At 43.2% G+C, this 25,198-nt stretch overlaps 1 protein-coding gene across 3 annotated transcripts in view; it reads right to left on the minus strand.

Annotated features, from left to right (window-relative positions):
• Positions 1–25,198, minus strand: part of Bub1b (BUB1 mitotic checkpoint serine/threonine kinase B) — a 47,686-nt gene that overhangs the window by 19,012 nt on the left and 3,476 nt on the right. For 2 of the 3 annotated variants that reach the window (XM_060371452.1, XM_060371451.1), the window contains exons 3-10: positions 19,322–19,381; positions 18,324–18,468; positions 11,885–12,081; positions 9,684–9,853; positions 7,267–7,487; positions 6,845–6,936; positions 4,795–5,024; positions 275–387 (exon numbers count right to left, since the gene is read on the minus strand). In XM_060371452.1, the coding sequence (XP_060227435.1) occupies positions 275–387; positions 4,795–5,024; positions 6,845–6,936; positions 7,267–7,487; positions 9,684–9,853; positions 11,885–12,081; positions 18,324–18,468; positions 19,322–19,381 (1,228 nt within the window). Of the gene's footprint in view, positions 1–274; positions 388–4,794; positions 5,025–6,844; positions 6,937–7,266; positions 7,488–9,683; positions 9,854–11,884; positions 12,082–18,323; positions 18,469–19,321; positions 19,382–24,132; positions 24,198–25,198 lie in introns of those variants that run through there. The other variant, XM_060371453.1, reaches the window with a different exon arrangement.

Consider the following 25,198-nt stretch of genomic DNA (forward strand, 5'->3'; position numbering starts at 1 on the left):
AAGTAACCCCATTTGAATGGACCATGACCAAAATAGAAAGTTAAAACCAGAACTAACAAGATGAGAATATAATCTAGAAGTCAATGAATGACATCACTAATTTCATATGCCATAAATCCCATTGAAAGTCACTTGTTAAATTACTTCCTGCTAGTAATAACTAAAAAACTAACAAAAAAAAAATTCTTTCTTTCAGGTTGGGCATGTATATCAAAGGTAAAACTCTTGCCTGGCACGCCTAAATTTTCTGTATTAAAAAGTAGTAAAAATTTACCTGGTCACCAGCTCTTTCTTGCTGGATAGTCTGGATTTCTTTTAGCTTTCTCTCCATCTCTTCAATCTGTTTCTGCATTTCTGCTCTCTTCTCTGCACTGGTCAACAGTTCAGCTAGGAACAATGGAATCACTTGAGGCATTTCCTCCTCACAAGGCATCCTGCAAAAACTGCCTTAGCTTCATGGCCTCAGCACGCACGTCAATACTGATGAAAACGAGAAGGGGTAACTGGGCCCTCAATTTCAGGTCCGGGTCTCTATTCTTTTATGTATCTAGTCAAGAAAAAAAGATCCAGCTGGGACCCCAGACTGGGAATGGGAGTCCCGCCTTAACTCTCCTGCCCTCTGTAGGCTGTTCAGCTTCTTTATTAGCCAATCAGATAATTGGGGAGCATTCCTTATACAACACTGATACAGGAAACTCTTCAACAATCATGACAGTTCCCATGTCCGGACTGCAACCTGATCTCAGGGCACAGAATTCAGCATCTGAACACACAGCGCACAAAATCAACCTCCAACAGGGGACCCGGGTCCTCAATTTGAGATCTGGGTCTCTATTTGTTTAGGTATATACTTAAGAAAAAAAAAGGAATACCTATTATGCACAAGTACAGTGGAAAATAGGTTCCAATGATGTTACATGTCCTTGGCCATGTAATTCTAACATTGAAATATGCACACAAAGATGTAAGAGAATCATTTAGAGTTCTAAGCTAACTTGGGCTACAAAGCAAGACTGTCTCAAAAAACACCAAAATTATCTATAAAACAGGGCATGGAATGTACCTCAGTTGGCAGAGTGCTTGCTAGCACAGAACCCTGGGACTGCACGAACCAGGCGCAGGGTTGCATCAACCTCCGACCCACAGTACACTCAAGGCCGGCCTAACTTATTTATGAGACCATTTCTCAAACAAATAAGCAAGGAAAACCGAAACCAACCAAACAAAAACCTACCAAGTTTAAGTGGGGGTGGTATGGGGACCATAGCCCAGTGATAGAGAACTCAGCTTACAGTACAAGCCTGAACAACAGCAGAACCAAATGGAGGGAGTAAAACTGTGTTTAGTGAGTGGATGAAGATACACTAAAGACCAGCACCATTTTGATGCAGCGCTAAAGCCCAAATGAGGGATCAGTCATATAAAGGTGTAGGGAAGGTTTGTCAATACAGGAAGACTGTATTGAATCCAGAGGAAAGCCAGCTTGCTCGTTGCACAGTAAGAAGGGGTTGGAGAGGTCGTCAGATGGTGTTGTGAAGAAACAGGCATCGGCTTTGGCAAAAGGGCTTCTAAAGACCATGAGCAGAGCCGCTTGACAAGAGTAAAAGGACTGCCTAAGATAACACTGACAAGACCAGAAGACTGACTAGACTTTCCAAGAAAGTCTGGGGTTGGGTGGATGGCTCAGTGTTAAAAGTGTGTGCCAGGCAAGCATGAGGACTGCAGTTTAGATTCCCAGCACCCAAGGAAACGCTGGGTGAGTGTGCTGGCCCACTTATAATCCCAGTACTTAGAAGGTGGGGAAGACAGGATTCCCAGGGAGAACTGGCTAGCCGACCAGCAGTACATGTGAGCTCTGCTTTCATCCAGACTATACCTCAACGAAGACTGTGAAGAGTGATGGAGGAAAACTCCCAGGGTCAACCCCGGGTCTCCACAAAAATGTTCACACATGCGACTCCACATACATATATGGGTGTGTGCTGGTGTGACTAAGAATGGCCCCCCAATAGGATCATATATTTGAATGTTTAGTCATCAGAGAGTGGTACTACTTAAGAAGGATTAGGAGGTATACAACCTTTTTAAGGTAGGTGTGGCCTCGTTTGGGAAGTGCCACTGGGGGATGGGCTTTCGGGTTGCAAAAGCCCAAGCCAGGCCTAGTGTCTGTCTTCCAGCTGCCTGCAGATTCGGTTGGAGAACTCTCAGCTCCTTCTCCATGCCCGAGTCCCACCAAGATGATATGTACTAAACCTGTGAAACTGTAAGCCAGCCCCAATTAAACACTTTCTTTTTAAGAGTTGCCTTGGTCATGGTGTCTTTTCACAGCAACAGAACAGTAACTAAGACAGAATGCAAACCCTATACCCACCCCCAACACACACAAGCAATGAGAAAAATAGAACGGGGCCAGGAAGACAGTTCAGTGGTAAAAAGCCTTTGCCACCCCAAGGTGCAATTCTGACAACCCGAGTCTGGTCTCCAGAAGTCAGCTAAAGGTAGAGAGAAACAACCACACTGTCCTCTTGCCTCCCCGTGAGTGCAGGGCATAGGCTCCCCTCCCCTGCAGATATGTTTCTTGTTGATGTTGTTTTCTTTTTTAAAGAAGATGAGCTAAAGGCTTGAGAACAACACGGGGATAATAAAGGATTTCAAAAATATGGACTTCCACAGATATGATGATAATAGAGAAATGCAAACAGTATTTACAGAAAGAATGCCTGGCAAAATAAGTGGGTAGAGATGGCAGGTTTGACAGTGATAAGAAATGAAATGCTTCAGTTCTCTCAATGAAGTGGGAGAAAATCAGAGATACAGTTGTTAAGACTTGAAAATATGAGAGAAAACTGAGTTTATCTACCCAAATCCCACTAAGCCTCAGCATGGGGGTTTATGTCTGAGAATAAAATGTATCTGACTTCCATATAGTAGATATGAACTAGAAATTTTCTGTTGGGGCTGATTTGGTGCTGCTATTATTCAAATGTTAAATACCGGGCACCAAGATCTAGTTGGTATCTACATGAGCACATTCTCACGCACAATAAGTGATGTTGTGTAAACTTTGCTCACCAATATTCTCTGACTGGTTAAGTAAAGTTGCTGACCGCCTATAGCTGGGCAGGAGAGGTAGGTGGAGCTTCGGTTCCCAGGCTTGGGTCCTGAGAGGGACCACAAGGCTGGGAGGAGGAGGAGAGGAACAGAAGATAGAGCAGCAGAAGAGGAAGCCAGAGAGGAGGTCGCCATAGGACAGCATGGACCATGAGCACGTGACCATCAGGGCTGGCCTGATGGAATAGGAGAAGCTCAGGCAGGAACAATTATGGCAAGTAACTTGAGGTGTGTAGCTGGGAAACAGCAAAATAGCTTAGAGGGTCGCTATCTGCTCAGTTATGGTGCCTTAAAGCTTTTATTATTCTAAAAGGTCTGTCTCAATTATTTGGGAACTAGATGGGGTAGAGAAGCCCTCTAGATTTTAATATTCTTTCCACACTAATTTTCCTTAGAAAAATATTTTTACCAAGGTACCTCCTCGTCTACTTTATGTTGACAGGGCTCTTTGGGAGTTTGGGGTGTTTTCTGTGCAGGGACTTCTGAGCCCAGGTCTTCACATACGAGACAAGCACTCTCTTCACTGGGCTGCACCCTCAGCTCGTTCCTATTTTAAAAACGTACTATTATTATCGTGGGTGTGCATGGTGTGCGAGGTGCCTGCCCTGGAGTCAGTTCTTCCATCCATCTTTATGCAGCTCCCAGGGGTCAAACTCAGGTCACCAGGCTTGTGCAACAAGTTCCTTTACCTGGTTTACTGACCCCTGCTCCCGTTTTTATTTTTCTTTTACATTTTATGCGTATGGGTGTTTTGCCTGCATCCGCCTCTGTACTACTTGCGTACTTGGTGCCACAGAGAGGGTGTTGGATCCCTGGCACCAGTTACAGATGGCAATGAGTCCTGACATGTGTGCTGGGTCCTCTGGAAGGGCGGCTAATGGCCTACCTGACTGCTGAGCCATCTCTCCAGACCGACAGTTCCTGAGTTCCAAAAGGCAGTGCTCAGTATGGTATAGTGGTACACCTTTAACCCCAGCCCTCGAGAGGCTGAGACCAACCGGCTTTACACAGTGAGATGAGACCCTGTCTCAAAACCAGCAAAACTAAAAAGGCAAAAAGCCTCACTCAGCTGGCCCCTTGCTTTGTACCCTTACCTTCTTCCCACACAGGCACACAGGGGCCATTTTCCTACATATCATTTGAAATTTATTTTACCCTCTTGCTCTAATGCCCTAAAGCCTCCAACACTCACTTTCTGTGGATCAGCACGCCCTGCTCCGTCTGATGCCTCCTAATACCCAGAACATACAGCCCAGAGCAGGGACTGCTTTCCGTTCCCCTCAGTCTCCAAACTGTCCCTTAATATCAGCATGAGAAAGAACAGGAGAAAATAATTAGTCTAAGTGACTGAGATATGACTGCAGGTGTATCAAGAAAGGTACCTAAGGAGGGGCGGGCGCTCTGTCTGCGTGGCAGGGTCACAGCTGCCTACCTCTGCTGAGCAATGGATGCGCCTGCAATCGCTCTTTTCTGCTTTTCTCTTGAGCACAGACTGCTTCCTCCATCAAGAGGTTTTATGGGAGGCAGCAATCAGAATTCAGCATATGTACAGTGTATATATATATATATTTGTACATACAGAGAAAAACTGCGAAACCTCAGAAACATCATCACACGAAAGCATGGGTGATGGAGGCAATCTCTCTCAGACCTGGAAAGAGTTTCTTACGACAACCCACGTACCTTCCCTTCGCTCTTTCAGTTTCTTCCGGAACACTTCGGCTCGGATCTCCTCAAAGGAGAACTCCCCCACTCCGGCATAAATCTTTTCCTTACAGTACATCATCTTCTCCTTCTTCTCCTCACACCCTTGCTGATGACTCTGAACCCTCTGCAGGGGGTCTCCTTCTTCTCTCCCCGGCTTTCTGGTGCTGAGAACATGGTTGATACTAGGCTCAATTTTACACGGTGTCCTAAGGAAGCAAAACAACGATCATTCACTCCAAAATTAAAACGAGTTATTTATTTGTTTTGCCCAAACAGACAGACAATGCCAGCAGCAGGGCTCTATGGATTTGTTTAAAGAACAAACAAAATAGTAACATTTAGAAAAGGGGAGAAAATAACGCACAAGGACCACCAGTAATTATGTTCTAGGGCTCTGAGGTAAACTATTTGCTTACAACAATCAAGGTACAAAGTTTGCTCCCCAACACTGGGGCGGGAGGTATGAGTTCTGCGAGCCGCCTGTGCTTTGAAGAAAAAATACTTAAGCTAAAGTCATCAAGTCCAAATGACCACATACTGAAACTTCTGAAACCATGAGCTAAAAATGATCTTTTCTGTTTAGGAGCTGGTTGTGTCAGTATATGACGGTGACAGAAAGTTGATTAGCACAGGTTGGAGAAACTCCAGCAAAGAATGATTCTCTTAACTTCTGAAGAACAACTACAAATCATTAAAGAAAGACAACCTGATTGGGCATGAGGGTGCTCGAGTACAATCCCAGCATGTGAGTTGTCCTCTGACCTCCACACATGCACTGCAGCATTCTCAGCCACACACACCATGTGCAGGCATGCATGCAAGCATACACACATGCATGCAAGCATACACACATGCATGCGAGCATACATACATGCACACTTGCATACACACACACCCAAGCTACAACAGAATTTTAAAAGTGAGCCAGAGTGGTGGCACATGCCCAGAATCCTAGCTTTAGGGAAGCAGAGGCAGGTAGACTGCTGTGAGTTCAAGGCCAGCCTGGTCTACATAGCAAGTTTCGGGACAGCCACGGTACATAGTGAGACATGTTTCAAAACAAACAAATGAATTTGTTTTAATTTAATTAAATAATAAAAACAAGTAAATTTAATTAAATTTAAATTTAAAAATGGAAATGACATAAAGCTCAATATCAATTCTATAAGATTCCAGTGAGTTCCCATGTTTCATGCTCAGACAGATTCTTATGGTTCCTATCACAGAGTGTGAGTTATAAATTAGCTAACAGAGTCAGGCATGGTATTGTGTGTCTGTAATCCCAGCGTTCGGGAGGCAAAGACAGGTGGATCTCTATGAGTTCAAGGCTAGCACAGTCTACACAGAGACTCTGTCTTAAAAAAATAAATACCCTTATTAGCCATGAGAATTCTTACACTGAAACTCAGAATTGAACCTAGTATTAGAACTTACGATCTTTAAAGATTAGACTAAAGCTTAGGCTGATTATTTATCTATCATATCATTTAGCCTAATTTTTCTTATAACAAAAAATTTAGGGAGCTGAAGAGTTGGTTCAGCAGTTAAGAGCACTTGCTCTTTTCAAATTCAATTCTCAGCAGCCACATGGTAGCTCACAACTGCTTGTAAGTCCAGTCCCAGAGAATTCAGTGCTCCCTTCTGACCTCTGACCACCAGACATACATGTGGGGTACATACATACGTGCAGGCAAAACACTCATACACATTAAAAAAAAAATTTTTTTTTATAATTGTGTTAAGGATTAGGAAAGAGAAGAGAGACACCCAGAAGAGAAAAGCGAGCAAGAGAGAAAACTCCATTTTCTAACTACAGCATGTCTCACTTGGATTATTATAGGGGTCATGTCTGTTAGAGCAACAGGACCTTAACCGTAGTTATTAAGCTCACCCGCATATACGGCGAATACAAAGGAGACCCAGAGCCGTGTCTGCCTTCACTCCCACAAGACGCCTTGGGGACTCTAACAGGCACCTCTGCCCACCCTTAGCGAGTCCCACTGCCAACAGTCTGCGAGCTACTCACATTACTGTCTGCTGAGCACTCTCCTCCACATATGGAGTAAAGCTGGGAAGCACAGGGGTTACAGGTGCCGCTGGAACTGGATGGCCATGAGGCTAAAAATGAAGAAAAAAAAAAATTAAAATGATCATTCTACCACAACTTATGCAGACAACCTCTAAATATTCAAGGAGTTAAGTGATGTTAAAAATCCAGCCAGGCAGGGCGGTGCATGACTATAATGTCAGCACATGGGAAGCTGAGACAGGAACATGAAAAGTGGTAGGCTAGCCTGGGCTACACAGCAAGTTCAAGGTTAGCATAAGCTAAATAATGAGAACCCGTCTCAAACAAACAACAAAGCAAACAGCATAAACAAGATCAAGCCAAGACAGGCCAGTCTGAAGTCTTCATTAGACTGGCAAATACTGCGTGTGCGTCCTTACCCTATAGTCCAAGGGCCTGTCTGTGCTCCATGGGCCCGGCTGAAGCTCATTCTCTTTCTCTTTGGCCCTAGGGACAGGGGGCGCCATCCACGGCTGGACGACAGGCTTAGATAACTCTTCTCGAGAAGTGCTGTCAGCATTTTCATCAAAAACAGTGATCCTGCGATTACTGCCTATCTGCTGAGGAACCAAACTTTGGAATCCTCTGCTCTGACCCGTAGCTAGGAGGAAAAGATGAGGATGTCAAGTAAAAGCATTATCAACTTGGATGCCATATAAGATATGCACCCTCTGCTCCAAATTAAGAGGACCATTTCCTCTACCACAGTCTCAAAATGAGACTTAAAGGTTTGTTTTTCTTTCTTTTTTTCTTTTTTTCTTCCAGGCAAGGCGGGGTAGTGGCTCACAACTTTAATCCCAGCACTTGGAAGGCAGGGACAGGCGGATCTCTGTGAGTTCAAGACCAGCCTGATCTACAGAGTGAGTTCCGGGACACTGAAACCTTGTCTCAAAAAACAAACAAAAAAAGAAAAAAAAAATATATATATATATTTTCTTAAAACCTTAAGTTGGGGCAAAGAGATGACTCAGCAGCTAAGTTCCTAGCACCTCCATGGAGTGGCTCATAATTCCTGAAGCTCTAGAAACCTTCCTCTGGTCTCCAAGGGTACATGGACCCACCTCTACACAGAACAACAACCGTATTAATCATTAAGAATAAATAAAATCTTAGTGAAAAAAATCTCAATGAATTCTCCAACTAATAGCATCTTTATTTTCTCTTTACCTTTTCCTTTGTCCTAGCACTTCAGTCTTTCCTTTTTCTTTTTTTTAAAGATTTGTCTTTATTATTTTTAATTATGTGTAGGGGAGTGTGTCTGCACGTGGGTATGTGTGTGTGAGGTGCCTATGGAAGCCAGAGGTATTGGGTTCCCTGTAGCTATGACCTACCCAGTGTGGATGCTGAGAGCAGAACTCAGGTCCTCTGGAAGAATGGCAAGCACTCCTAACCTCTGTGCGTTTTCTAACGCCTGGGCCTTCTCTCCACCCAGTCTCACTATCTATAGCTCTGGCTGTCTTGGAACCGAATGTAGACTGAGCCGGCTTCACACACAGATCTGCTGGCCTGTCTCCCAAGCGCTATGCAAAAGGAGCCCACCGCCAGACAAGCCCCACATCCAGTCTTTCTACAACTCCTACATCTTCTTTCAGTCACAATACTGTCTAATATTTTTGTTGGTTTTGCTGGGTTTGGGGTTGGTTTTGTTTCTCCGTTTTGAGACGGGGTTTCTCTGTGTAGACCTGACTGTCCTTGAACTCATTCTGTGGACCAGGCTTGCGTCGAACTCATGAATTCCCCCTACTCTACCTCCGGAGTGCTGAGATCAACAGCGTGTACCACCACACTCGGCACATTATCTAGTTTTATCGAAACTAACCTAAGTTTTTTTTCAGCTTTACAATTTCTCCTACTTGAAATTAATAGAGATGTACTAGAACCACCGAACACAAAGCTATTCCACTTATTAAGGGCTTATTATTATTGTAAGACAGATTATTTTTTTAAGCCCCACTGTGATCGTTGTCATGGAATAGCCTGACACAACAAACTCCCTACTCCCCAGGTCTAAGCTCTCCAATCCACATTTTGATTGTTAGTTAAGAAGAGGAAAAAAAAAGTTTATGCCAAGTGTGAGGCACATGCCTGCAGTCCTACACTTGTATGTGGAAAGAGAAGAGTCAGGAGTTCAAGACCAGATTCTAACAAACTCCAAGCTTGAAGCCAACTTGAACTGTATGAAGCTGACTCAATAAAAAGAGAAAAACTGTTGTTGGCCATCTTTGGGTAGACAAAGAGTGTCCATTTCTGATGCCAAACAGCTGAAGATGGTATCAACTACATTCTCGAAGGAATTAGGGCATTTAAGCTTTATTTTGATAACACTGTCTATATTGTATATCTTCTTTACAATGTTTAGAAAATGTTGCATCTCAGCCAAGCACGGTGGCACATCTTTAATCCCAGCACTATGAGACAGACGCAGGAGGATCTCTGTGTGAGTTCAAGGCCAGCCTGGTCTACAAAGTGAGTCCAGGCAGCCAGAGCCAGAGCGAGAGCTATTACACAAAGAAACCCTGCCTGCCTTGAAAAAAACAAAAAACAAAAAACAAAAAAAAAAAAAAGAAAGAAAGAAAGAAAAAGAAAATGAAACATCTCAAATATCAGATTCATTCAAAGTCACATGTAACCGCCACCTTTGGCTTTCCTGCACCCTATGATATTAGCTGTCTTTTGGCGTTCCTTTTTGCTACCTAGCACTCAGAAAACCAGGGCAGCACCCTCATATACACTTACATGTTGCCTTCTTACGGAATCTGCCTACAACACATTTACAAGTCACATTTAATAAGCTCACCCTTCAGGGCACCTCCGACACGGCTGATGGGCGCTTTCGCCACCTTCTTCCCTCTGCTCTTCAGCTCGGCTAGTGTGCTTCTCTGTGGTACAGAAGACCCCAAGACTTCCTCCTCCTCTTCATTCCCAAGTGCCAAGAGAGCTTGTCGAGACACTCGAGCCTGGAATTGTCTAAAGCAGGAAAAAGGGCAATCAGCTTCCAATAGACACGAGCAGTTCTTCCCAGACTTTAAAAAGCTAACAATAAGAGCAGACTAGAGGAAAAACGTACAACTATTCCAAAAAAACCCCAATTCTCTAGGAAGAAGGAGAGCGACCTTAAGACATAAGGACATCCTGGCCAGGATGACTTAAGAGTCCCTTAAAATGCACGTTTGGCCAATTGAAAACACTCTAAAGTCATCATCAGGTTGATCTAAGGATAAGCTAAGGTTAGAAAATCGATGAAATTCATCTCTTAGAAACTTTTTATTATAAGTCTGAAAATAAAATGTGCACAATTGTGGAAAGGGTAAATGAGTACCCAAATAGCCTTCACCCAGATCCACCAAATGTTAGTACCCTGCCACATCCATCCCTTCCCCAACATATATGGTTTTTTCTTACCCATATGAGATGAGTTTACATACAACATGACATTTTACTTTAGCACAGCTGGCAGAAATTTCAAAACTAAACTTTTTTGCTGTTGCTGCTATGATTTTAAAGTATATTGGAAAAACAAAAAAGCAAATAGATTGTAGGTGCTGGGTAGGACCCAATCATACCCACTGCAGCTTCTCTCTTTCCCACCACTTAAATATAAAACTCTAAACACATAAAAAGAGAACCCATGACTCTGGAAGGTCAACAAAAGCAAGAGAACTGTGTAAGAGCGGAGCCTATCCTCCACTGGGCTTTCATTCTCTTATGGTTTTGACCCACTGCAACTGTGATTTGAGAAACCTATAGCTCCTTAAGAAACCTTATCTTTCTGGCCAAAGAAATGGGAACTGGAGATTCTGAGGTCCAAAAGCTATAGAATAATGATGGAAAGGAATATGCTGAAGAATGGAACTCCTAACTGCCCTGAGCTCACTACTGAGCTCTGCACACAGAAGAGGCTTTGAGAGCTATGATGTAATCCACTGCCCAAGCCTCACATTAACCTGAGCAGTCCATGTAGGAGACAGATAAAAACAGCATCACAAAGGTCTTAAAGCTGACTGACAACATAAGGTAAGAATTTGTGACATCTGGAATTCAGTTACCTAAGACAACATCACCACTCACTCTCTATAGAGACTGCCAATCAACAGGATCTGGCACACTAACAGAATGAATGCCCTGCATGTAATTCATACTTCCTTAACAATAAAGAAACAGCAAATATGACTAATTCTTAGAGAAAAAGACAAGTAACAAATACCAACACCAAGATGACCAAGATGCGAATGAGATTTAAAATAGTTATTATAACTATGATGCATCAGATAAAAGTAAAAGCATTTTTTAAAAATTAATTTTTATTTTACATGTCTGGGTGTTTTGCACCATATATGTACTTGGGGCTTGTGGAAGCCAGAAGGTATTAGATCCTTGGATTCTCCAGAACACAAGCCGCCATGTTGGTGCTAGGAATTAGACTAGACAGATACTAATGAATGAAGTTAATGGGTTCTATCTTCCAACACCATTTATTTTTTTTTAAATAAAAAAAAAAAGTATTTTTCTAGGAAAAAATACTTACATATACGTTACGAAAGGCTTTTCAAGACAGGGTTTCTCTGTGTAGCCCTAGCTTCCTAGACTAGATCTGCCTGCCCCTGCCCCTCAGGTGCTGGGACTAAAGGCATGCACCACCACGCTTGGCTCGTGTGAGGAATTCCTAAAAGCAGTATTAGTTAAAGGAACTAAATTCAAAAGGTTATATACCGGCTGTTCTGTGACATCCAGGGAAAAGCAAAACTACAGGACAGACTGGTGTTTTTGAAGGTTAGGGAAGGAATAGGCACTAAAAAAAAAAAAACACATAGTTGGATTCTGTTCAGGGAAGGGAATCATTTCATACTTAAGAATGGCCAAACACATAACTGCACCTAAATGGACTTTACAGTAAGACAAAGAAAGTCTTTAAATGCACAACAGTCCTTCATTTAACAGGACAAAGTGTTCTTTGGGTATTTAAATAAGGGTTAAGACAGGCTCCAAGTCCCAGGTTACCTGTGCTGAGACTGCAGTCTGTCCAGGGGCTCAGCCTTGCGTTCAATCCCTTCCTGGAACACTGTGTCCGCTTTCTTGAAATTTTCTCTAGCTTCGTACTCTTCAGCCCATGAAATATAGAACTGGGCAAGGGAGACACCAATCCCTTGGCTGTGTAGATAGCTGTACATATCCAAAGGCTCATTGCACAAATGCCCCTGAAATATATTAAAAGTGCTAACAGTGAGCAGATTTCCTTCATTTATCAGATGCCTGTTCCATGCCAAACCACCACTGGGGAAAATACATGCAGTTCTGGCACTGAAGAATATGAATCTTATAATTATCCCAGAATTAAAATATACCTGGGATAAGAACCCAAGAAAGAGAAAGAGTAGGAGATCAAACTTGGAGGAAAAGGGAAGGGAAGGCTTCAAACAGGATGTGACATTTGACTTTGCCTTGACAGGGAACTGGACCCTCATCATATGCAGAATGAGTAGAGAAGGGCATTTATTGCCTTTATGTCTGGCCTAAGTGAAGACAAGGACAAGCTTTCTCAGGGAAGGGGTAGGTGGGGGGTCTGAAGGAAAGGACTGTTACTGGTCTTAAATGTCAAGCATGAATTTAAAAAAATGTCAAACTAATTGATTTTGCTTCTACTTGATAGTAAATATATTCTGGGCTGAGAGAGTTAAAAGCAAAGGTAAGATCTGGTCAAGTTCGTATTTAAGGAACTTTCTAAGATCAGGTACAGTGTAGTATTTTTTTTTCTTTCTTTCTTTATCCCAGACAAGATATCACTGTGTAGCGCTGGCCATCCTGAAACTCAGTCTGTAGACCAGACTGGCCCAAACTCAGATCCTCCTGTCTCTGCCTCCAGAGTGCTGGGGTTAAAGGTATGTGGTACCACCACCTGGCTAGTGTTTAAAATTTTAATAGCAAGAGAGGAAAAATAAAAATTCCATACTCTGAATGCTTTGACCTATTTCTACATTTATTGACTATAAGAAAATTTTATTTCACTGTGGTCTTCTTTCACATAAACATAAAAATATATTTATTTATTTATTTTTATAGACATGGTCCAGGTTGACCTAGACTCATTATGTAGACTAGGAGACTTGAACCTGTGGCAGTTGTCTTGCTTCCGCCTCTCAAGTGCTAGTACTACAGAGCCACCACACCTGGCTGTTATAAACGATGATGAAAATCCCAACCATTCAATTCTACCAACAAAGACTCAGGAACCAGATGCTGGGTGAAAACCTGCTAGCTCGGAGAGGCAGAGAACGCACCCAGCTGACTTTCCTTTTCAGCTCAGGTCCAGATGGAAAAAACCCAAAAGGTTCACTAGCTCAACTGACAGCCCAGGAGCAAAAGGCCAAAAAAACCAAAACAACAACAACAAACCTCAAAGCCAAAGGCTTGCTAGCCCTAAACCCCAAAAGATGGGGAGCTGAGGAGCTGAAGCCTAAGCTAAAGCCAGAAAGTAAACTAAAAAGCCTTTTCTTTTTCTCTACTCTGTCTTAAACACCCCTCAACTCAAAGTCCCTCCCTACTCTTTAATCCCTATAAGCTGGTTTCTTCTGCCTCTTGACCTAGGGGTTAACTTTTTTAAATCCGGTGTACAGAAAGCTCGTGGATTAAAGGTGTGTTCTAGGGCTGGGTGAACCACACCATAATCACCTGTTTACAATAAACAGAAAAGTTCTTGGATTAAAAGTGTGTGGCAGGGCTCAACCACAGGGTTTTACAGTTCAGTTTTGGGGTTCACAATGGGATCAAATATCCTGCAACACCTGGCCTCAAATTTCTCTTGAGCAACAAATGTCACTTAACACAACAAGTCAATAATTAGAATAAGTAGCAAATTTGCACTCAGAATGTACAGCAAGTCTACACAGTTTGCATTACTGTGACTGATATCACAGAGTACACCTCAGTCACTCACTCCACTAAACTATTAGAAACTAATCTAAATCAGTTTAAGCACTACAGAGAACTGGGGAGTTCGGTCTTGCTGAAGGCAGACACTGACACTGTGGGGAAAGTTAATGGAGGAGTGTTTGGGGATCAACCCCTAGAAAGAGAACAGGACGACAAGCACTCCTTTTTTAATGCAAACACAATGACCCCCATGGGGGAGAGCTCCTGGGTAGGATGGGTCTACAGGGGTTTTGCTAGTTGAGACAGGGAGGCTGGGCCTTTCTCTCTCCACACAAAGCCGCCAAAGGCCCCAGGCCCCTGGAAGGGGGCCTGACCTTGGGCTGAAATCAGGGCTCTTCACCGAAGGCTGGAAACTCAGCAGCAGTACTTCCTGCAGTTGGATGGCAGGAAGTTGTTTATGCCAAAAGGACATGAGCAGCTGGGCCCAGCCCCCAAAATGATCACAGTTGAAAGTAAGGATGGATAGAGGGCTACCCAGCTGCTACACAGGCCTGACAGTCCGAGTAGCCACACCAATTACAGCATGCATCATTTTCCATGCTTTTGGAACTGTTTCCGGTTAATTTTGTGTCTGTCTGTCTCCCCTCCTTCTGTGTGTGTTGTATGTGTGCGGTGTTCAGGTGCCTATGGGGGCCGGAGATTAAGCGCCTTCCTCCAGAGCCATCAAGCTCCAGGACTCGCTGCACTAGGACTGCAGGTGCTTTGCATGGGTGCCGGGCCTCATCAGGACCCAGGTCCTTCCGCTTGTACAACAAGCACTTTATCAACCAGGCCACCATTCCAGCCCTTCTAGAAGTTTAAGGGGCAAGCGTAAAATGCATGAAGGGATTTTTTAAAAAAATTATTTATAACTGAGAGAAATTAGAAGTTGTCTAAACACAGAAAAATTGGTTAGCAAGTTAGAGAACATCAACTAGACGCATCAACACTATACGTCCATTTAAAAATAATTGAGGCAGGCTGGGGAGATGGCTCACACAAGCAGAAATGCACAGCGACACACACAGGGAGCGAGCCAGTAAACCCCTAGAGATCAAAGTCATAAGTTGCTTTCTAAAAGGGTTATGGAAACTTGAAATGCTAAAATTCAGTAAGCCACACTTTGCTCTCATGTTGAGCTGTTCCTACCTAGCAATACTAGTCCTTACATGAGGTCCTATACCCTCCTGTACCAATTTAACTTATGCAGCCTTTTCTGAGGCTTTGCTACATGTTGCAAGATATTTGATCCCATTGTGAACTCCAGATTGTGAACTATAAAAACCTGTCTTTTGTTTGGTGTGCCTCAGCCCTAGTATGCACCTTAAATCCAAGGACTTTCTGTTTACTGTAAATGGGTGGTTATGCTGTGGCTCAGCCCTAGCACGCACCTTTAATCTAATTTCTGTACACAGGATGAAATAGGGTTAACCAACAAGAAACCGACTGACAGGGATTTAGTAGAAAGGAGGGGCATTGAGCTGAAGGGTATTTAAGACAGTTTGGGGTAGAAGGAGCTTTGGGCTCTTTGGCTTTTTCCTTCTAGGCAGTCAGCTAGCTGAGCTAGCAAGCTTTTGACCTTGATCTTTTGGCTTTTTTCCTTCTGGAATGTTGACTGAGTGGGAAGGTCAGCTGGGTGCTTTCTCTGTCTCTCTGAGCTAGCAGGTTTTCACTCCAGCAGATGGGTCCTGAGTCTTTATTGGTAAAAATCGAACATTTGGGATTTTTCTTTCTTTATAACAGCCACATTTACACTCAATGGCTTCAAATATATTTACTCTAATAAAATAGTCTCCACAAAGCAATTGCTACTTACAACTATCCCTGCCTCTGACCAGAATTTTATGACTAGTCTGGAATAAATGAAATGTTCCATTTGATAAATGTGAATGGAATCAAGCATTCCACCTAAAAATCTTATTTTGTTTTGGCTTTTGGAAATAGGATCTTGTCACGTAGCTCTGGCTGGCTCGGGACTCCCTGTTAGGCCAGAATAGGCCAAATTTGTGAGGACCCTACTGCTTCTCATTTTGGAGTAGTGTGAACACAGACTGTGCTACTCTGTCCAGCTTCCATTTATAGCTTTAACAAAAACAATCATCATTTCACAGTTCGAGTTTGGTTTGGTTTCTACCTAAATTAGGGACATTTTCTCATGATGGTGCTTTAGGAAAACTTACTGAGTGTGGTGTCAGTTTCAAATCCATTCTGTGGTTCTGCCATCACACAAATAAAGCTTCACAATCTGTATGTCCAGCTTTCTGAGTGGCCTGTGCTCTTGTATGTGGCCAGTAAAGGTCAAATTACTCAGTGACGGATAAGAACACTTAAGATATAACATAAATAAAAAGACAATATGGCTGGACGAATAGATTCAGAAGTTAAATAAACATTTTTTGGCAACTTCTAAATGATCATGCTAATTTTATCTCCTCAACTAAAAATACTGATTTTCTAGTGATAATTTTCTTCTTAGCTAGATTATAGGGATCCTTTATAAAACAACTCTGAGCTGGGGAAGGGGGGTTTGCACGCCTTTGATCCCAGCACTTGAGAGGCAGAGGCAGAGGCAGAGGCAGAGGCAGAGGCAGGTGGATTTCTGTGAGTTCGAGGCCAGCCTGAACAGCCAAGGCTACACAGAGAAACCCTGTCTCCAAAAACAAAATCAAACAATCCAAAACACCAACTTTGACTAGAAAATCTTTTCATAAAGCAAAAGACAGGGACAGGGTAAGGAATCCTTCAGTTACACCTTTGACTGCCCTCACAAAGAAAGAAAAAGTAAAGCTGTTTAATATGTACTTTGTCACTCCATGTACAGAGAGAAAGAGAGAGAGAGAGAGAGAGAGAGAGAATTTCTACTTCACTACAGACTGATAAATTTTCCCCATTACTTGGGTATGAACCTGCCACTGAATACTAGGCAAGCACTTGACCCATAAGAGAAATAGATCCCTTCTTACCTTCTGTATTTTGAGATAGGGTCCTACTGACTCCCAGACAGGCTTTGCCCTGTGACCCTCCTGCCTCAGCCTCACAAAGAGTTGGATCACAGGCCTATATTAATAGGTCTGGGTTTACAGTGGTCATCAAACACAGAAGTTGGGGCTGGAGGACTGGCTTAGTAGTTAAAAGGATCTGTGCTTGCAGAGAATCCAGCTTCCGTTCATAGCATCAACACAGAGGCTCACAAACAACTGAAACTCTTGTTCCAAGGGGATCCAGTGCCCTCAAAGGACACTTACACACATGTACACTTACACACATGCAGGAAAACACTCATGTAAAATAAAAATGAATAAAGTCTTGTAAAAACAAATAAACATAGAAGCTACTAAAAAATGATGGTGCATTTAGGTGTTCCCCCAATCTCAACATGTTTTGTTTTTTTCAGAACTTTTTAAAGATTTATTATTTATACGATGTTCTGTCTGCATGTATGCCTGCACGCCAGAAGAGGGAACTAGATCTCATTATAGGTGGTTGTGAGCCACCATGTGGGTGCTGGGAATTGAACTTAGGACCTCTGAAAGGGCAGCCGATGAGTGCTCTTAACCTCTTGAGTCATCTCTTCAGCCCCTCAAGGCTTTTGCCTGGTTAGTTTTATAAAACAGGATCTGACTATGTAGGAGACCCGCATCAAACTTGTTCCTTTTCAGCCTCAGCCTCTCAAGTATATCATCAAACACTGCTCAAATGGTTACTCAAGTTTCCAAATGTTTACTCTTAATTTTTGTAGTGTCTTAAACAGTCTACGGATAACTTCCTAATGTAATTTAGGTAGCATTATTATTTTAGCTTTGCTATGTGGTCCAGGATGGCTTGGAACTCACTTTATAGCCCAAGCAAGCCTAAACTCAAGATCCTCCTACTGAGGAAACAGGCATGAGCTCCCACACCTGATTTATCTGAAGTTTGAATGAGTCCTCAAGAATATATTTTAGCTATAAACTGACAGTCTCTTTAAAAAAAATTTTTTTAAGACAAAAGCAAGAAAATTAATGTCTGAGAGACCTTGGGGTTATTTTGTGACAAATATATGCTCATGGAGAAACTCCTCAACTATGTTGTAGATATAAAGGCATAGCATGTCGGGAGGAAGTACTAAATGTGCAGGGAGACAATTTGGCTACAGCAATATCCTGGGAGAAAGATGTCCAAAACCAATAAAACACTAAAACACACCTCTTCCGGCAGCAATTCTCATAGAACAGAGAGAGGGATGCCAGGCTCCTCAAGGCAGCTTCTCCTGCATATTCTTCCTCTAAGATGGTTACATGGTTCAACTATGTTTACAATGAATAAACAAAAGGCCTATATACACTAAAAAAAAAAATCTATAGACTTTATGATCGGTCTTAAAGAATGCAAAACCTCAGAATGTTAGTCAAGTTTTTAAGTCAAAGCAACTCAACAACTCATATACATATATGTAAATTAACTGCTCAATGGCTCCACTTTTGTACACACACAATAGATACCTCTACAGGAAACATATCCATCTACTGTTCTGAATCCAGATGACACTTACCAATTTGAGCCAGAGACTGAGAAAGCGGGGGTCACTGTAATAGCGCTTCTGCCCTTGTAGTGCCTCTATAGCTCTCTCTAGTAGCACTGACATGTTGCTCTCCTTTCCCCCCTGAGGGTAATTCTGTTCTGTCCAATTAATATACCTGCATGGGAGGGAAACAAAAAAACATATTTTGAATTGATGCATACTCTTGCTAAGGCTCATTTTGAATGGGGTTTTTGCTTTTGTTTTTGAGTCTTACTATGTAGCCCTGTCTAGCCTGAACTCAACCACAGGACCAGACTGGACTCAACTCAAAGAGAATCGACTGCCTTTGCCACCTGAAAGCTGGGATTAAAAGAATGTGCCATCACACCCAACCCAGTCTGGACTGACTTATTTTATTACGTGCGTATGTATGTCTGTGCACTGCATTTGTGCAGTGCCACCAGAGGCCAGAAGAGGGCATCACATCCCTTGGGCTGGAGTTACATAAGGTTGTAAGCTTCCACATGAGAGCTGGGAACCCAACCCAATCCTCTGCAAGAGCAGACAGTGCTCTTAACAGATGAGCCATTATTCCAGCCCTCTGGCCTAGATTTTTAGGCAGAAATATTTAATATATTCAAAGCATGCTTCTTCAGAAGTCCTCAATGGCATGCCCTAAGCCTCTATCGCTCACTCTTTTGAGTGTAACAAACGCTCCAGGGAAAGGGATAGAAGGACTCAGCTCAAAGCTGTGTCATACTCTGATCGATCCTCGGAGAAACTGCGGTTTAACTCAGTAGTCCAGCCCTTCCTTGGCACATGTAAAATTCTATACAGACAGCCCTGCAAAACAAACCTCAGCAAACACTGTAGCTGTGCTGGAAGTCTGTTTTGCCAAGACAGCACTTCATGCTCTGTTCCCCATGCCATGACCCTCGTGAGACACAAAGCCAAAAAAAAAAAAAAAAAAAAAAAAAAAAAGAAAATCAGTGAATGCCTCATTGTTCTTCCCATATAAAAATACTCACCTATCCCAGACATCCAGAGGGTCATTTCCAGAGTAAAAGCGAATTTCAGATTCAAATGCCCTAGAATTGAAACAGAACATGTTAGCACATACAGTTGAGTGCAGCCAGTGACTAAGTCTTACTTCCATTCCATTCACTTCTGAAGTAGTTCACACTGAGCTAAATAACTGTACTCGGGCTTGAGAAATTCATTAAAAAAAAAAAAAAAAAGATGGAGGGTTTCGCTCAGTGGTTCAGTACTCCACACCCTAGCAGATTCAGTGGCCAACTTAAGAAGAAAAAAAGATTGGGGCAGAAGGACAAAACAACAACAAAAAGCACATCAAAGCCCACCAGCACCGTTCCTCCAACAGGGACCCGCCTCCTAATCCTTCCCAAACTGGTCCACCAACTAGAGACCAAGTGTGTCCTGCTTGCTCTTGCAGACTACCGAGTCTGATTCCAAGCACCCACACCAGGTGGCTCACAACTTCCTACAGCCTTATTTCATGGATACAAGTGTTTGCCTGCACGTGTGTATGCACACTGCATGCGTGTAGTGCCCAAGGAGGCTGGAAGGGAACATGAGAGAAGCACAGATGACTGTGTGCAGCCATGAATACTGGGAACCAAATCTGAATCCTCCACAAGAGCAGTAAGTGCACTTAACCACTGAGCCATCTCTGCAGTCAGACCCTTCCAAAACAAACAAACAAATAAACAAAACAGGGCTCTTGCATCCAAGTTTGGTTCTCTGCACGCACAGAGGGTGGATCACAATCACCTGAAAGTCCAGGTGACAGGGATCTGATCTGAGGCCTTAACAGGCTCCTGTACCCACACGAACATACCCAAATACACAAATACATCAATTTTGGTGTTTTTGTTGTTATTGTTGTTTGTTTTGTTTTGGAGACAGTTTTTCTGTCCAGGACTTTTTTTGTAGACCAGGCTGGCCTTGAACTCACAGAAATCCACCTGCCTCTGCCTCCCCAAGTGCTGGGATTAGGCATGAGCCACTGAGACTAATAATAATGTCTCTGTGTCTTTATTCATCCGCTGGCGGGTCCAAGAGAGTCCCATTATAGCTCTGTAGACCACGCTGGCCTCGGATTCACAAAGATCTGCCTGTCTCTGCCCCCTGAGCACTGGGATTAAAGGTGTGCGCCCCCACTGCCTGGCTACAAATGTACTTTTAATAATGCTCGTCTGTGTGGGTATGTGCGTGTAGGTGCCCATGGCGGTCAGAAAAGGGAATGCATATCAGCTTAGTTAAAGAAGCTTATTTTTGTAGTGGGACGGTAAAGGCAGAGACTGTCAGGTACATAGCTTCTGTATCATCCCCTCCAAAGCTCAGGGAGCATCACAAAGAGTGCAGAAAGATTTTAAGAGGTGGATGGAGAACAGCATCATACAATCAAGTTCCCTGGACAGAACAGGGCTGTGGCACCAGTAGACATAAGGTTACTGTGTAATTCAAATTCTCATTTCTGTACCCCAACCCCCACATCTGGTTTTAATCCTTGTTCTGAGAATCCCCTAGCTCAGTGTTGTATACACCGTTCTCCAGTCGTCCCCTGGTATGCCAATAAAACAGCTTACAGCCAATTGCTAAACAGGAAAGAGAACAGGGCTGGACTTCCTGCCAGCCAGGGAAGGAGGAGTTAGAGGAGGAAGCAGGAGAGTTAGAGCTAGCAGAGGTCCAGGATATATCAGGAGGAGCTAAAGCAGGAAAGACTAGAAGTATCTTGGGAGGAAGTCACTGGGAGGAAACAAAATCAGCTTAGAGGTTTAAGAATAGTATAATAACTGGTTAGTTTTTGTGCTGTGAAGCTTGTTAAAATAATAAAACAGAGTCTCAATTACTTGTGTAATAGGCAGGTTAGAAAGAAACAGAGAAATGAAACATTTTATAAAAACTGTAACAGCAATCACCAACTCACAGCAGCTGGCTACCTGCACAAGACCTGAACGAGAAAGGGCCCATTAGCTAGAGAGATGGCTTAGTGGATAAGGGACTCACTGCCACGCCTGAGGACGTGAGTTGGATCTCTAGAACCATATAGTAAGAGAGAACAGACTCCTGTCCTTTCACTTAATGTCTTTTTTTTTTCATTATTCTTTTCTCTTGTCTACTTTGTTACTTTGTGGGTTCTTCTGTCTCTTAACAATAACTTCTCTGACTCAGCTCAGCTTTTCCTGGTTCAACTGTCACCAACTGTCTTTTCACTCTGCTGGTCCAATTCACTTTCAACTCTTTTATTTTCACTCTGCTCAATCTCTTTTTTTTTCTCTCGATCCCTAGTCTCTCTTCTTTCTCCTGCACCAACTGTTTTCTCTGATCCTACTCTTTTGACAGCTAGACCCTCTGAAAGCCTTAAGTAAGTTATGAGGGTCCAAGAAAGTGTATAAAGGCCCGAGACTATGAAAGCTTACTAAGTTCTGAAGGCATAAGAAAGTGACTTAAGGTGATGAAAAATGTTTCAGATTTCTTTCGCCCTGGATGCTATTGTTACATTAAGATTTCAGAGGTTTGGAAAACCTATACTTAAGATGCTATTGTTACGTTAAGATTTCAGAGGTTTGGGAAACCTATACTTAACGCTTCAAGCAGGCCACTTGCATGGTGGGACAGCTCACCAGCAGGTTGCAAAAAGGAGATGTGTGTCCCTGTTACACTTAAATCGACTTCTAAAATACCTGCCCCTACTCTTGCTTTCTCTATGATCAAATTAGAGATTACTGTCAGTGTTGGCCAGACACACAGGCTGTCCTTGGTGATCCTGTAGAAGACATGATGCATATTCAGCAAGACATTCTACCTTTTAGGCAGAACTGGGAATCTTTTACATTCCCATTAAAGACCCATGGCACCCCAGATGGGAGACAGGGGTCATTAGTAAACTTTACTGTAGCATTCACCACAGCCACCCACCAGGCACAACGAAAATAAAGAGAATACACACCCCACTCCCTCAACCCTTAGGTATAGAAGTGGTCCAAAGTTCCTCAAAGGCCCTCATATCTGGTTTCTTTTTCCAAAACTAGGAGTGGTACCTGGTGAAGAGCCCTTGCCAGTCCCATCACTGGGTTTATAGTGACATGGCATAATATACAGCAATTAAGTTCATACTCTTTCTAGCAGTTCTGGGCATAAATACTGGTGTCACTACAAAAACCCACCAATCCCTGAACAGGAAAGCCCACCAATCCCTAATCTCCCCAAGCTTAGACTTAGAATCCCACCCACCCATGCCCAGTTCCCTGCTGCCTTTTCCTGGGAGCAGAGGCAGCCACTCCTGAATTTGTACCTCCTCTTCTGGATTCATCCCTCCAATAAATCTCCTTTAAGAGATTTGCTGTCTGGTGTGACGCTCTCATCAGAAGCGTCAAAGAAGAAAAGCAACGAAGAGAAGTAGAGTGGGGCTGAGGTGCCTAACCTCCTGAGCTCGGCTGGAGGCTGCAATGCCTCTGCTGAGGGGGCCTCCTCTCAGAGTTGTGTGGTCCCTGGGCTCCCAGGTCCTAGGATTCCTTTCCTCAGAGCTGTGACACTTTCATTGAGCATACCTTCTCCTCAGCACTGTGTGAGGCCTGGGCTTCTGAGTCCCAGGATACCCTTCCATCGGAGCAGGAAGGCCAGTACCCTCCTCCTGTCTACTTCTCAATCCTACTCTCCTAGCTCTCAGCCTCTGATGGCTTTTTAGATCCTCTCTGGTTCCTAGAAGTCCAAGAAGCAATTGACACTGAAGGGCATAGGGTCCTTTAGAGGCCATGCACACAAAATAAACCACACTACAGATTCCTACAAGCTGTCCCCTGACCTCTACACATACAATAAGTATATAAATAAATGCAATGTAGGATCAAAATGAGGTCCGGTGACGTTCAGCCATGGATGGGGAAGGTGCCATGAGACCCCGCCCTTCCTTGAGGGGTTCCTAGCAGTTAATGGCTCCTGGAGGGTGGAGTCATTTTTTTCAGGGTATAGTCACTATTAGTTACCTGTGACCCAGTATCCCATGATTCACACAAGCAACCCAAATTCAACCGGAATTCAGTGGGTCAAACATATGCACCAAAAAAAAACCCCTACAACACAAGACAAAAAGAGACATGAAAATAGGAATGTTTTTTTGTTGGGAATAAAAAGAGGAATTCAGCAGGAGGCAGAAGAGAGATAAGAGGGTAAAGGGGGAGGATGTAAAAATTACCAAAATAATTATATACACATATGAAAGTGCCAGGGCTACACAGAAAAACAAACACTGTCTTGAAAATTCAAAAACCCAAAACCCTTTAAAATTTAACAACAAAATAGCCAGACAAAGTGGCACATGTCCGTAATTGTTGCATGATGGGGACTGAGACTGGACTGCTGCAAGTTCAAGGCCAGTCCGGGCTACCATAGTGAGTTCAAGGGCAGCCTAGGATATTTGGGGGAGTCCCGTCAAACACACACACACAGTAGATAAACAAAACAGATTCTGACACAAAAGAATTATATTCCGAATGAAAAAGGCAAAGTATGCAAGTGAAAAAAACAAAACAATCAACAATACAAAGCAGGCATGGTACTTGCCAAGAAGAGACAGTGAAGGTATAAGAGGTGAAAATGGGATGGGGAGAAAAAAGGAAGTTTTTTAGTAGATCATCTGCCCTTACGGCCCTGGGTTTAAGCTACCCTCTGACCCAACAATCCCATTCCAAGGGTGGTGGTAGGGATTATTGTCCACAAAAAGCCTTGTCAAATATCCACACTGGCTTGATTTACAAAGCACAAAACAACGAACCAACACATCCAATAACTGGTGAATGGTAAACAGAGTACTTACTCAGCTGTAAAAAGGGACCAACTGCTTTCATGCAACATGAAAAGTGCTCAAAACTCCGCTGAATGAAGGATCCATATGATTCATATGATCCATATGTAGATAAAATTCTACGACAAGCTGGGCACGCTGACATACACCTGCAATCCATCATCTGGGAGGTAGAGCCCAAGTTGAGAGCAGCCTAGGCTATAGGTTAAGACAATCTGTACAAACAAACAGCCAAGCTCCAAAGTGACTTAATTTGACAGGAATCTAATTAGCAGGTGCTTCATGGAGAGGGGAGAAGGACTGAGAAGGAGAAGGGAGAGCCTCCTATGGTAAGGAGTCAGGACGAGATACTTGGCTTTAACCGCACACTTAAAAATCCGAGCACTCACCGTATCTAAATTACACTCAAAAGAAATTTCCAGCGTTGCGGCAATGGCTCAGTGATAAATGCATGCTTAGTATTCCGGAGGCCCTAGGGCCAGTGCCAGAAAGGATGAGAGGGCTGGAGAGATGAATCACGGGTTCAGAGGACATACTGTTCTTGCAGAGGGCACTCATGCTAGGCAGATCACATCAGCCTGTAGCTCCAGCTCTGGGAGGCTCAAACCCCTTTCTGACCAACTTGGGAACTTGTACTCACACTAACATACACATACTCACACACATACACATAACTGAAAGTAAATACCTTATTTTACAAGAAAGTGAGAGAGCAATGAATAGGAGTCATTCAGGTGAGTTTTTGTAGCATTAACCAAACTGGAGAAGTAGAAAAAGAAAGGTTATTTAGGAGAGAAGAGATTTCTGACAGTAGAATGACATCCAGATAAGCCTGTCACAGATGAAAACAGCCTATGTGGAAAAAAGCACTAACATCTATCCTGCCGGGCACGGCAGCTTAGCGACACAGCATACTGCACACTGCTCAGTCTCAGCTTCAGCATCACTAGAGACAGCAGCTCTCTGCAGCTGCCCAGCATTAAGGCAGTCCTCCTGCATAGCCCTCATCCTTGAAAAGATCAACTTTCAAGGCGTGATTTCTATCAAACGAATATAGTTTCCTCACTCAGAGACGTAA

Source organism: Meriones unguiculatus, chromosome 18 (genome assembly GCF_030254825.1).
Source record: "Meriones unguiculatus strain TT.TT164.6M chromosome 18, Bangor_MerUng_6.1, whole genome shotgun sequence".
NCBI lineage: Eukaryota > Metazoa > Chordata > Mammalia > Rodentia > Muridae > Meriones > Meriones unguiculatus.